Here is a 14,060-nt window from a genome sequence, read left to right as displayed (position 1 = left end):
CTGGCGTATGCTCGCAAAGAACAAATGGCGTCTGCGTTCTTGGACATTAAGGGGGCTTTTGATTCCGTTTCTATTGACATTCTTTCGGGCAAACTTCACCGACAAGGATTTTCTCCAATTTTAAACAATTTTTTGCACAATTTGTTGTCCGAAAAGCACATGCATTTTACGCACGGCGATTTGGCAACTTTTCGCATTAGCTACATGGGTCTTCCCCAGGGCTCATGTTTAAGCCCCCTTCTTTACAACTTTTATGTAAATGACATCGACGAATGTCTGGCAAATTCATGCACGATAAGACAACTTGCAGACGACAGTGTAATCTCTGTTACAGGAGCCAAAGCTGCCGATTTGCAAGGACCATTGCAAGATACCTTGGACAATTTGTCTGCTTGGGCTTTACAGCTAGGTATCGAATTCTCTCCGGAGAAGACTGAGATAGTAGTTTTTTCTAGGAAGCATGAACCTGCTCAGCTTCAAACACAATTAATGGGTAAAACGATTTCTCAGGTTTTGGTACACAAATATCTTGGTGTCTGGTTCGACTCTAAAAGCACCTGGGGTTGTCACGTGAGGTATCTGATGAAAAAATGTCAACAAAGAGTGAATTTTCTTCGTACAATAACCGGACAATGGTGGGGAGCCCACCCAGGAGACCTTATAAGGCTTTACCAAACAACGATACTGTCTGTTATTGAGTACGGGTGTTTCTGCTTCCGCTCCGCAGCAAACACACATTTGATCAAACTGGAGCGAATACAATATCGTTGTTTGCGTATCGCCTTGGGTTGCATGCAATCGACCCATACGATGAGTTTGGAGATCTTAGCTGGAGTACTACCATTGAAAAACCGCTTCTGGAGCCTGTCTTCTCGTATTCTAATCAAATGTGAGGTCTTGAACCGTCCCGTGATTGAAGATTTTGAAAGGTTAATCGAACTTAATTCTCAAACCCGTTTTATGACATTGTATTTCAATCACATGTCCCAAAATATTAACCCTTCTTCGAATATTCCAAATCGTGTCGACTTATCAAATACTTCTGATTCTACTGTGTTTTTCGATACATCCATGATAGAAGAAACTCGTGGAATCCCGGATCATTTACGCGTGCAGCAGATCCCTAAATTTTTTTCCAATAAATATCGAAACATCAACTGCAACAATATGTTCTACACTGACGGATCACTTCTTGATGGGTCCACTGGCTTCGGTATCTTCAATAACAATTTAACCGTCTCCCATAAGCTCGATAATCCTGCTTCTGTTTACGTCGCAGAATTAGCTGCAATTCAGTACACCCTAGGGATTATCGAAAAAATTCCCACGGACCATTATTTCATCTTTACGGACAGTCTCAGTTCCATTGAGGCTCTCCGATCGATGAAAGATGTTAAGCACTCTCCGTATTTCCTGGGGAAAATACGGGAGCATCTGAGTGCTTTATCCGAAAAATCTACTCAGATTACCTTAGCGTGGGTCCCTTCTCACTGCTCGATACCGGGTAATGAGAAAGCGGACTCTTTGGCTAAGGTGGGCGCAACAAATGGTGATATTTATGAAAGACCAATTGCCTTTAATGAATTTTTCGCATTTGTACGTCAGAATACGATCATCAGTTGGCAAAATTCTTGGACCAAGGGGGAACTGGGAAGGTGGTTACATTCCATAATCCCCAAGGTATCGACGAACCCGTGGTTCAAGGGGTTGGATGTAGGTCGGAATTTCATTCGCGTGATGTCCCGGCTTATGTCCAATCACTATAGATTTGACGCGCATCTCCGTCGTGTTGGGCTCGGGGAGAGTGGTATCTGTGCCTGTGGTGAAGGTTATCACGACATAGAGCACGTTGTTTGGTCATGCCCTGTACACCGTGACGCCAGGTCTAGGTTAATAGCTTCCCTGCAGGCCGAAGGTAGGCAGTCGGCTGTTCCTGTTCGTGATGTCTTGGCGAGCCGTGACCTATCCTACATGTCCCTTATATACGTTTTCCTGAAATCCATCCACGCCCCAGTTTAGTCCTATCCCCTTCCGCCTACATCCAACCAAACGACAAGAACACGTTAAGACCCCGGATCCGAAACAGCAATCAGACCCGCACGATACTCTCAAGGCCCGATGGAAACAACCCAATATGCCAGTCCGTAATATCTTGGCCCAGCAGCGGAACAAATTTAATATGCTGCTTACCTATGGCAATGAAAACCATCAAACAGCAAACCTGTGCTTTTAATGCAAAATATTCTAGCTTTAAGTTAGATTTAGTTTCAGCTCGTAGTCGGCAGCGAGGATAAAAAATTTGCTTTTAGTTATTAAGATACTTTAGAAAGTAAGCTACCAGATATAATTGGCGCCGTTAAACATTGAATTGTATTTGTGCCGTGTCAAATAAACTATAGATGAAGAAAAAAAAATTAAGAAATAAGTAATAGTACGACTTAATGGCAAACAAAGAGCAGTCGAAGCACATTCAGGTGGCATGGCCAAAATATATTCGCTTTAAACAAATACAAACATCTTTTGGGCATACCTTAAGCAGGTATTAGACGACGCAAATATTTGCTATTTTTGGTACGGTTTTTATTTGCACAAAATAAAATCTGTATTTAAAAATAGCAAATCTTTGCTTCGTCTAATACCTGCTTTAGACTACTATTTTGACTTTTTCACGTGTTAGAGTATATAAACTGTTTCTATGGTATTTTAATAATATTACTGTAACAATAAATTGTTTCAAAAGCATACAGATTTGTTACAATAGCGCTCGGAAGTTGACTTGAAAACTTTACCACTCCCTCTTGACTTCGGGTCGACTTAGGCATGATTTTGAATGTGTGTGAACTAATTACAAAGTAATGCTACCTATAGCCTGTATTTCACCGAAAACTGTTGTGTAGTATGCTTTTTAGGTAGGTTAGTTTAATGGTGCATTCTCAGGTTTTTTAATTTTCGTTGAATTAATAAGATAAAATGCTTAAGTTCCCCTCTTACCCTAATATCGACGAAAGAGAAACTCATTACGAATGTGCTTTTGAAAATCTTCCAGAATCCAGTGCAGTGTCTAAAATTGAATGCACGTGCAATACTGGTTGAGAGAAACAAAGATGTCGATGATTTGAATTTTATTACTTAAAGCTAAATTTTTGGACATAATAAATCAGTAGTCTGTGTGACGAATCATATTTAGAGACCTCAATCAACCGAAATTATGTAAAGGGACAAAATTGATAGCATCTTAAAACCAATGTATTACAAGCAATTTCAAGACAAATTCAAGGGCGAAGATGTTCTCATTCCGATAAAACTTATCATTTAAAACTATAAACAAATCGCAAGGTCAATATTTGAAAGTATGTGGAATTAATTCAGAACAGTTTTTTCCAACCTTTTGGCTCCGCGGCCCTTTCTGCTATTCTGCTAACAAAATGAGCTCCGCGGCCCCTTTTACAAAACACAGAGAGCTTCGCGGCCACAAAAGAATTTCAGGGGCAAGTTTCGCAATACAAATATAACTCACGTCTTGGTCCTAAAACGCCGAAGAGTTTCAAATCCGCTTTCACAGGGATATCTAGTGAGAAATTTTAATTATCTGTCAAATTCACAAAGAGCTTCACGCCCCCCCTAGATAAGCCTCGATTTCGAACTGTTTTAGAATATCTATGCCTTCATTGTTCAAAATTAATTGAATAGGGAGGAAAAAATAGGCAGGTCAAAGTTTGCCGGGTCAGCTAGTTTTAAAACAAAAACGTGTTAATAGTTAATCGAAGTTGCTATTCATTTCTGCAGTTTTGCCTTCAATTGTAGTCTTTCATCTCGGACATCTTCGGATCATAGGCTTGGTCAGTGACAGAAAAGTGGCAAAGCATTCAATTGGGCAATCTAAGCCTTTTTTTTTAAATTCTATTTTCTTCTATTTAATCCCTGAGTCTGTGACCTTTTTCATGCAAACTTCTTTATTATTTTTTCTTGAGAAATTGTTTCATGGTTCAACATTGAAGTACAACTCCCTGAGAATTCCTAAATCTCTATATAGATTCAAGCAATAGGGATAAAGTTTGAGCATTACAAAGCGTGGCTCGTTACAGCCGCATAAATCAAACCTTGAACTTTAAACCTGATTATCTTGAAATTGTGTTTTTGAAGGACACCGATTGCCGTAAAATTTTTAAGTTTACTTTATGCGGTCGTAACGTCGTTGTAACTTTCTCTCTATGCCGAAAAGCAATTTTTTAATCTATCTTAAAAGATTCATTATTAACGTTCTCAGTGTTTGAACGATCATGTTCTATGCGTACATTTCAATTTTGTCCAAGAATAAAATGTTTGATATATGTAATTTTAGGCGCTAAAAACTGAGTTTTTTTAAAAATGATTAAAACCAAGAAAATGTTTCGGGTTTTACGGTTCCAATCGTCCTGTCGAATTCGCTATAAAGCGTTCCCATGCCAAATGATCTAAAAATTCGCAAAAATCCAATCGACCGTTTTTTGATTTGTATGAAACTTTGCTCAGGTGTTTGGCTAAGCAAACTAAAAAATTTTCACAGATGAAAGAATGTTTCAGACTCAGGACTAGTTTCCTGAAAGAGTGATTGTAATTTGGCATAGGTTTTGTTCCAAGCATTGTAACTCAGTCAAAAACCATGAGTTATACAGAAAAACTGCCTGAGAACGATGTGTAGGGAACTAAGAATGCTTTACCAAACAAATAAATACAAACTTTTTTTGCCAAAGTGAATTCCTAATAAATAGAAAATTTAAATTTTCAAAAAAGACTTGATTTTTTCTAATATTTTTTAAGAAACTTTGAGTTATAAAGCTAGTTCTGATAAAAAGTCCAGGATGAATAAATGAAAAACAGTTAGGTTTTCAAGTTTCTAATTTCAACATTTTTTGAGAATAACCGAATTCCAATGATTCAATTTGATTTTGTCAGTAATTTTAAGTTATAAAGTTCTTGGCAAATTACTTTCTAAATGCATACGTTTTTGAGATATACAATTCGTTATCAGACAGTTTTTATGTACAACTAAAAGTATCTAAGCTGAAATTCTTTGGTCAAACCTATGCCAAAATGCATACGTTTTTTTTTTAAATTAGTCTTGAATCTGGAAAATCCCTCCACTCGAGGAAAAAACTCAATTTTCTAAGTCGTGTGCAAAGTTTCATTCACATCGAAAATGGTCGATATTAGACCATAGATTATTTGACAATTTTTAAAATCCCAGCTTTTCTCGTTTGTTTTCGTGAAATATGTTACAATTAATTTTGTGTGAATAGGTTGAAACTTCTATGAGTAAATGGATCTACTATATAGCAATATTTTTATTTATTTCATTTTTTATTTTTAAAACCATTTCATTTTTAACCATTTTTCATTTTTTTTTTTCATTTTTAAAAATAATTATTTACGTTAAAAAGCCGCATCATATTAATCTCTTTTATGAAAGGTTTTCTGATAGCAGGAATATATTCAAAATTTGAGATTTTGTAAGCAATACATCTTCTCACTCAAACAGAAATCTAACAAAAAAACTTTGATTTTTTCTTTATTACATGAGGTCTACTGACTATTGCCATCCTATTATAATATACTGCTTGCCTGATCAGGTTGGGGATTTGTTTTTTTTTTTTCATTGCTCTGACAGGTTTGATCAAATACTTCGAAGCCTCAGCGTCCCACCATATGAACGCCGTGAAACAATAAATTGCTTTCCATTCTGTGCACAGTCAGCATTTGAAAAATCTGATTCGATCTTATGTGTTTCTTCGCATTGCCAGTATAAGTTTTAGAAAGATTGGGTAATTATGGCACTTTAATCGCTGCCCACCCATCAACTGCAAGTTTACAGTCGCAAGGAAGCCCAATCTGACCGCAAACTCCATTAGCTTTGCCTACACGCGAAATTTTGCTGTGAAAACCGCTTCACCGGGGTTACCGTGTTTACATCAAAAGTTTGTGTACATTAACTTATCGATTGAAATCGCATTCAACAAACTCGGAAGCCCGGAAGTCAAGTTGTGTAGCAAAGCAAAATGGTGTACTGGCTAGGGTATTACCTACATTTATTCGTAAATTCATTTGTAATTATAATTCAATTTTATTATAACATGTATTTTCAATTGACGGTTAACCTTTAGATGAAGAAAAAAAATTAACAGGTAACCTAAAAATTTTCCAACGATATGTGATTTTTATATATTCACTGGTCTATCACATTTTTGTTATTTCAAAACTATTTACAAATTGACAAATTGCTGTTGCTAGGAAATCTGAAAAAAGCCAAGAGAAGTATTGAAATAGCCATTCTTTCTAGAATATATTTTTGAATCTGTTTTTTTTTTTCGTGTATGGAAATTACCTACTATTTGAGTTTCAAATTTGTATTTCTTACTTGTATTACTTGTTGACTAAAATGATAAAAAAGTGCCCATAAGACAAAATCGAGCGTTTTTTAATGAAAGAGAAAGAGTTCATAGGGTGGCAACCTATTCTAAGCAACTCATGCAGCCTTCTGTCTATTCTGGCTCAATGACAGTTCAATTTTGTTTTCGTTTTTGAGCAAGAAAAGTATCTCATAATCGTTTTAATCAAGTCAGCGTGCATGACTGTTGATGAAGAAAAAAAAAGTCAGCGTGCGCATCTGTCACTCGTTTTGATGATGATATTATTCAAAAATATGTTCAAACTTGAGATGAAATCGAAGACACTGGCTATCTATAGGCTATCTATAAATAAATTTTTCATATCACTTCTTGGTGAATTAATCACCAAATCGTACATTCTAAAAGAAGGACAAAAAAAAAATACATAGAAAATTTTCCTAATAAAGCATATCACTAAAATCAAATCTGAGGACGCTAAATTTAGAGCCGAAATCGGCGATACCTTTTACAAAAATTGAGCTCATGTTATTACCTATTAGGTCGATGGGTATGTGCTTGAAATAATAAAATATCTTTAATGATGCTAACATTGCAATCGAATAGAAAGTATAAAATTTCCCTCGGGTCAATCGGAGCCGATTCCAGTGAATCACTATTTGTCTAATGTAGAGCAGGAACGTCTTAACGTATCTGCCTGCGATGTGGGTTGAAATGTTTTCGTATCAGTGCAGCTTCTCTTGTCTTTAAAGTCTTTATACTGCGTCGCTGCGCACGTTATATACTTTCATTTAATCGGTGGAGTATGCCAACTACAAACTGTCAGATTGTCTGGATTAGGCTTGAATGTTTCAACAAATAAACAGAATGTGCCACTTTCAATACTAATGACTTAACTTTGCAATGTGTACTGTTAAAATATGTGCTATGAATTAATACTCTATACTCTCGTAGGTTTACAAATACTCCCGTTATTAAACATCCGGTCAAATGAAATCGATACTCGTCTATAATATGGTTACATATATTTTTCAAGACTTTTATGTTTAAAGTTCATAAAACTTGCTGTTATCTTACAAAGCACATTTAAAGTTATTTGGGCATTAACTTCATTATCGGTTTCCGTTAGACTCTACTAGAAATTCTAGAATTTCTAGTAGAGTCTAACGGAAACCGATAATTATTTCTTCTGATTTCTTAAATCACTCTGCTAAGACGCTCAGTATAGATTTTCCAAATTAACTTCATTTTTAATGCAAAAAAAGGCAATGTTTGATATTGCATATTTATCAGCCGTCATTTTCCTGTGGTGCGGCCTGTGTAGCTCATCTCTTTGATTGATCCTATTACTAAACTAGAACCTGCTGCTGATGTTTGCGGTTTCATTCAGATTCTTTGCGTGCTTTCGTGTACACGCAAAAAATCAGCCGTCAAGATGCATCTGCCGTGTAATGTTATACACAAAATCTACAATTTTTAAAAGAAGTATTGTGGTGTTTTTACGCGAATATTGTAACGTTTTACTTGATGCTTGCTTGCCTACAATGTTTAGTGCATTCAAATGGTTGCAAAAGTTACACGTATTTTACAAAATACTTTTTCTTCCGAACCTCAAAAATACCAAACACATGCAAGTCAACAAGAAATATTTTCTATCATACATATTTTGGTTAGATTTTGGTACAAATTTTTGCGTGTCATCTGATTCACTGGACAGAATAAACGTTGCATCATGCTACGTGGGTCGTTCAGAATGAAGCTGAATTCCGAGCTGTATAATCAAGACAAATCACTGCATAATTCTGTAATAATGTATCAACATTTGCGTTCATGTGAGTGTGCGTGTGCGTGTGTGACAGCCAAATTGAACCAGAAATGCAACTGTTAATAAGCTTAATTTTTTCTATTTTATCTTCGTTTCTCTTACAGATGTCTCGGACTGAAGTCACCATTTATCGAGTTCCGGTCGGAGTTCGAGGTACTGTCGAACAACAGTATATCGTTAAATTTGACAGAAATTCGGCATAAACTAAAGAGTGTACAAAATCTGGACCACTTTATTCGTCCCGTCGATAATGGACGAAAAGATGATAGTAAAAGGAATCTCTTTCCTGGACTGTCATCATCATCTGCAGGTGTGGTCAACACGCTTCCTAGCAACATGTCGATTACGTTTCTGACCACAACTCCACCATCGTTTGTAAATCATTTTGAAATAACGACAGAGCACGGCATTTCAAACGATGTAGACATGGAGAAGAAAATTTTTGGCGAGCATATGATATCTGATGATAGCAGCAAAAAGGAAAGAAAGTATATTATACCGCTAGCTTTGAAGACGTCATCGAATGAAAAGGAAAAAACGTCTTCTGTATTTCATGGATCGTCGACTAATATTGACGATTTAAAACGTCACATTCTGATGCTGCAAAATCTAACTCAGTCCGATAAGAGTTTTCAAAGCAAATTTGTTGTGTTCCCTGCTCTGCAGAATAATAGTTCAGAAACTACTACTACCGAAAAAGTAACTACGTCAACTGTTCGACCTGCGATTCACCAAATGCCGGTGCTACAAATTAGGGAAGATCAAGGTCCAACCAGAGTATTTCCAGAAAAATTTATTCGATTACGCCCAACGATCAATATGCCCCGGCAAATCTTGCCCAATTCTCAAGATATTCTGACCGATAATAAGGATGACATGTTCAAAATGGAAAAAATTACAATAGTTCCACAGGTTTTCCTACAAAACGACCAAACGCCGGATTCCATGGCAGATGAAGATAATAATGACAATAATTACGATCACAACAACGAAAGGAGGAAAGAAATCAAAGGAAATGACAGAGAGAGCATCAAAAATAAAATACCGTCTCCGCCCGTCTATCATGGACACGGCAAGGAGGACACGGGGGAAGACACAGGTTATAAATTTCCACTGTCGGTCACAATAACACCGGCACGAATGAACGGCCGCAACAGAACAACTTTGGCGGCGATGGTGTCTAGCGCGGCACAAACAGCCATCAGTGCTGATGTTGTTGATATTGATAATACTACTACACGTGGCTCCAGTGGCGGCATTGCTGGTACACGGGGAAGAAATGGCAAAAAAAGAAATCGGAAAAATAAAAAGCCGTCCGAGAAACCAATTAACTCCAATCCGGTTCAAGACTTTGACGGCGTAACGAATCGAAGTTCAAGCGCAAACAAGACCAGAGTCGGCAGAAAAGGTGCTAAACGGCTGCAAAATCTACAACAGAAAGCGCTTATGTTGCAGCAATTAACATCCAGCTCATCGACGATTGCTGCCCCCACATCGTCTTCTGTATTACAAAGTTCCAAGGTTCGAAAGCTTTCGCGTTTCCGTCGCGCAGAATGGCCTGCCAACAAAATCCCACGATCCCAACTGGAGCACACATTGGTTCGAGACAGTACAATAATTCCGTTTTACAGTTCATTGAATGGGTCTAGCGTCAGTTCCATTGGGAGTATCACTAATAGTGTTACCTTTAGGAATAGCTCAATTTCAACTATCGATCTCAATAATAACAATAGCAACCAAAGTGAAAAGGATATCATTAATTTGAATCCTGAACTCTGCTACAAAGTGAGTGGACTTAGTGGAGGACAACAGAAATTATGTGCCCAGCATACAAGCGTTATGCCGGCAATTAGTCGAGGCGCCCGAGCCGCTATTCAGGTTAGTCTGACTGTGAACTGTGAAACTAAATTATTAAAAATCATTGAATTTTAACGCGTCGATCAGCGACACGAAGCTGACTTTCGTGTTGATTTTTTTTTAAATTACCACATTCATCATTATTTATCACCGTGTTTTGTTCTATTCGCTAATCGGTTTCCTTCTTTCACAGGAGTGCAAACATCAGTTCAAGCACCGACGATGGAACTGCACAACGATAGAAGACAACACCGTTTTTGGACCCGTTTCAAATATAGGTTTGTAGACTAGACTATTTATGCTTCCAGCATTGCTGCCACAAGGCAGGGGGTCGACGTATCAGGTTTCTTTTTTGTTTGATCCGTCTCTAAGCAGTGCTAACACGTCTCCTGTTTACACAAACAACGCAACCAACCTAGGCTAACGACACCGTTAGATAACAACCCTTCTTTTAGCCGCTAATGGTTTTGCCTCAAAACGTCACTCGACAAATCACTGCTTATACACCTCAAGGTGTACTTACCCGTTCTTCTTCCCGCCGAAGAAAGTGTCCTTGAACAGTAGCTCGGTGGTGGTGCATCATCTCACAACGTTGAGGTGTTGAATAATGAAAAATACTATCCTGATCCACCTAGTCGTGTGATCTAGATCTTCTTTTTAGTCTCCTAATGTTCTTCGAGGAAATTCGGAGTATAGTTTTAAGTTGAAAAACACCTTGAAAAAAATAACACTGAACATTCGATTTTCGGCAAGTTTTTTAAAGTTTAACGGGCTCTAATATTATTTCAGTATAAATTTTTGTCAATATCGGCATTCAAATATTCCATCGGCAAGCACATTATGTTATGATATTTATTTTCAGTAAGATGATTAAAAATAATTCATTGAACAAAAACAGCATTGTATGTACAAGAGAACGGTTACGTGTGAAATATCTCTTGTATATGTTCAATAATTATTGATAATGTGTCTCAGGAAGTTATTAGAAGCATTGAATTGATGATACACAGTTTTCGAAGAATATTCAAAGTCAGAGTCTGCATACATGCATAATATTTAACAGAGTTGCATTGGTGAAATTACAAAACATATTATCAGAGTCTCTCTACGTGCTTGATTCTTGGGTCTTACTTTACTCAATCATTATATTGCGTTTTACCTTGAGCTTGATTACTAGCTAATATTGACGTTTATGGGTAAACAATTTACTACATTACCGTTTGCTAATTGGGATTATTATTCTATCCATATAAGTCGCAACCCTAACTTTTATATTCGTTTCACAGTTTTTAATTACCTAGCGCCCGAAAAATTTGCTTTGTTCGATCTTTCTGCTGTGAATATAGCAATGATCGCCTGGAGTCAAATTGAATTACAATGAAAATAGCGTGTTCAGGGGTATCTGGCTTATTTCTATAATCGCAAAAATACTGTAGCAGTTCAATTGTACGGCCTTACTTTTTTAGGAAGCATAAAAATGGTTTGCTAGATAAACATATTTGATAGATCGGTAATATCGTTTGTTGAGCATGATATGGTTGACAAATCGAAAATCGGTAAAACGAGTATTGTATTTATTTAGCTTAAGATGCCAGGCTAATGTGCCGGTCGTCGTATAATCGAATCTTGTTATATTCAATATGATTGTAGCAATAATCCCACAATTGTCCTGTATGTATACTAAAGTCTATATCAAATACGCAGAAAATCAGATTCTGAATTAACAACTATTATCAATGTAAAAAAAGGAGCAGCTGATTGGGAATCTCATGAGAAAATACTTATTTAGTAGCTAAATAGCGAGGATTATTGCTAAATACTCAACCTGTTTAACGATGTGTTGGTAACTTAATTCAACTCTATATGTAGTTTGGAACTTAGATGCGTTTGAAATTAAACATCAATCGGACACACCCACCCAGTTTTCGGATATGTGATTTTATATACCTCAGTTAGAATCTCAATTTCAATGTTAATATTTTTCCCTTGAATAACCCTGAAAAGACAACCATAATTTGATGTGTGTAAAAGGATAAAAGAAAAATGCATTCCAAAAGCTCAAACCGGGAAAAAATGAAAGATTATAGCTATTCAACAATTCCTATAAATTTTGGTGCCTCTAAACATTACCAAAACACGTCAACGTACGTGAGAGTGGCGTATAGAAATTGCTCACCGAGTTTGTCGCTTTAACGGTAAGTTTACGAGAAAACTCATTTAAGTCTCTCAAAAACGGTAATGGCTAGGGACACCAAAGTTCTCAGGAATAGTTGAATAGCTATAATCTTTTATTTTTTCCGGTTTGAGCTTTGAGAGTGAACCTGTGTTGACCAGTGAATCAAACGTCTGAAACGTTGCTGAAAGCGAGGAGTTAAAATGGATTTCCAGGGTCAAAAAGAGCAATTTTGATTTCATCATGCCCATTGTTATGATTAACATATTGGTACGTATTGTCGTATGACGTAATGACAAAGCAAATCCCTATGAGAAGGAAAGGAAGTTATGCACCTACCTATATGTTCCCCGCTATAATTTTGATCTTATCGAAAAAGCTCATTTGAGATGTTTTAGCAAACTTACTTCAATTTTAAAGTTCACGAGTATGCCGTAACTCCTTTGTAAAGACAATCGATGAAATACACTATCGAAAGTATCTGTTGAACAAAGTCGTACTTTTAGAGTGAAATTCATTACGTAAATGTGCTAAGCTATATTTCCCAAATATCATCATCCAGCAACACAGAGAAACGGTAGTACAAAAAAACTCCCCTAAAAAGTCGCAAACCTTTACATGTTTTAACAAGCAAAAGAACAGAAATTCGATATTGCTCATCCTATTATCTTCTATTCATCGCTTCGTTCCTTGCGGAATATGATGTAACAGAAATGCTCTGGTACTTTTACAATCACTCAACCATCAAATGAACATTTTCGAATGCATGAAAGATTTCTACAGTTATGATAGAATGTCATTATCATTCCTCGATACGTATAAACGTAGGGTTGAGCTTGAATCTGGAATGCACTTCTAGCTATGCAGCATAAAAGCAGTACGACTTTGAGACAAATCCTCACGACCCCTTCATCAGGCTCTGTGGAACTGGGCTGCGGGTTGCTTCCAAACCCAGCTTGCTCACTTCAAAATAGTCACAACGGCGATATCTTTCTATCTAACCGTATCTTGCATGAATGAAACGCAAAAGCCATGAACAAACTCTCTTTGCCTTTCTGGGTGAGAGCAAACAGTCAATACGTCCACACTGAACGGTTGGAAGTAAGGATAAATGCAGTTTCATGCTCCATGGTCATTGTTATACGTATAAGCATGATATAAGAGGGATCTGTCATAACGTAAACCGATTATTTATTAATCCGGAGAAACAGATTCGAATGCAAACAGTTCAAAAATATAATCGATTCAATTGGAATTGGCTGGCTTCGCAGTTTACTGGAGTACACTGATCAGACGGGGCGAGATAGTGGCGTAGAATTACATATTTTACAAAGTTAAATTGTAATTGAATTGAATATTTCTTTCGTCAACAAATATAAATATTCCCAATTCAGAGGTGGTGCAGTGTAGAGTTGCAATCCATTATTTCTTTTTCATTGAATCATTCTTTTAGAAAATGTGTATTAGACAATTTAAATTTGTTTTCAATAATTTGGATATTAAAACTTATCAGTTACCGTCATCTTTATAGCGCTTTGATGCTTATGTTACCTCTTAGATTTTCACGTAGCCGGTAAATTACCACAGGTATTAGTATGTGGCCAAACAGAAAAAAAGATATCATCAAGGGAGAGGTCTTAGAAGAACTTTTCATTGTTGTCAATATGGTTTGTTGACTAACCAAGAAGATCACGCAATAATGAATCCTCTTTGACGTAAGCATTTCCGTAAAAGGAAAAAGTTTTCGCGTCATATGCAATCGATTGCAGAAAAGCTTAGATATTTTTTCTTCCTACTTGCAAAAATGGAAAAAAATTCTCCC

At 36.7% G+C, this 14,060-nt stretch overlaps 1 protein-coding gene across 3 annotated transcripts in view; it reads left to right on the top strand.

Moving 5' to 3' along the window:
- The window catches only part of LOC129733281 (protein Wnt-5), a 67,785-nt gene that overhangs the window by 27,322 nt on the left and 26,403 nt on the right, over positions 1–14,060 (top strand). For 2 of the 3 annotated variants that reach the window (XM_055695045.1, XM_055695044.1), the window contains 2 exons: positions 8,313–10,086; positions 10,259–10,343. In XM_055695045.1, the coding sequence (XP_055551020.1) occupies positions 8,313–10,086; positions 10,259–10,343 (1,859 nt within the window). Of the gene's footprint in view, positions 1–8,114; positions 8,216–8,312; positions 10,087–10,258; positions 10,344–14,060 lie in introns of those variants that run through there. The other variant, XM_055695046.1, reaches the window with a different exon arrangement.

This window comes from Wyeomyia smithii, chromosome 3, assembly GCF_029784165.1.
Source record: "Wyeomyia smithii strain HCP4-BCI-WySm-NY-G18 chromosome 3, ASM2978416v1, whole genome shotgun sequence".
NCBI lineage: Eukaryota > Metazoa > Arthropoda > Insecta > Diptera > Culicidae > Wyeomyia > Wyeomyia smithii.
Note: the sequence above shows the minus strand (reverse complement) of the source record. Positions and strands in the feature narration are given on the sequence as shown.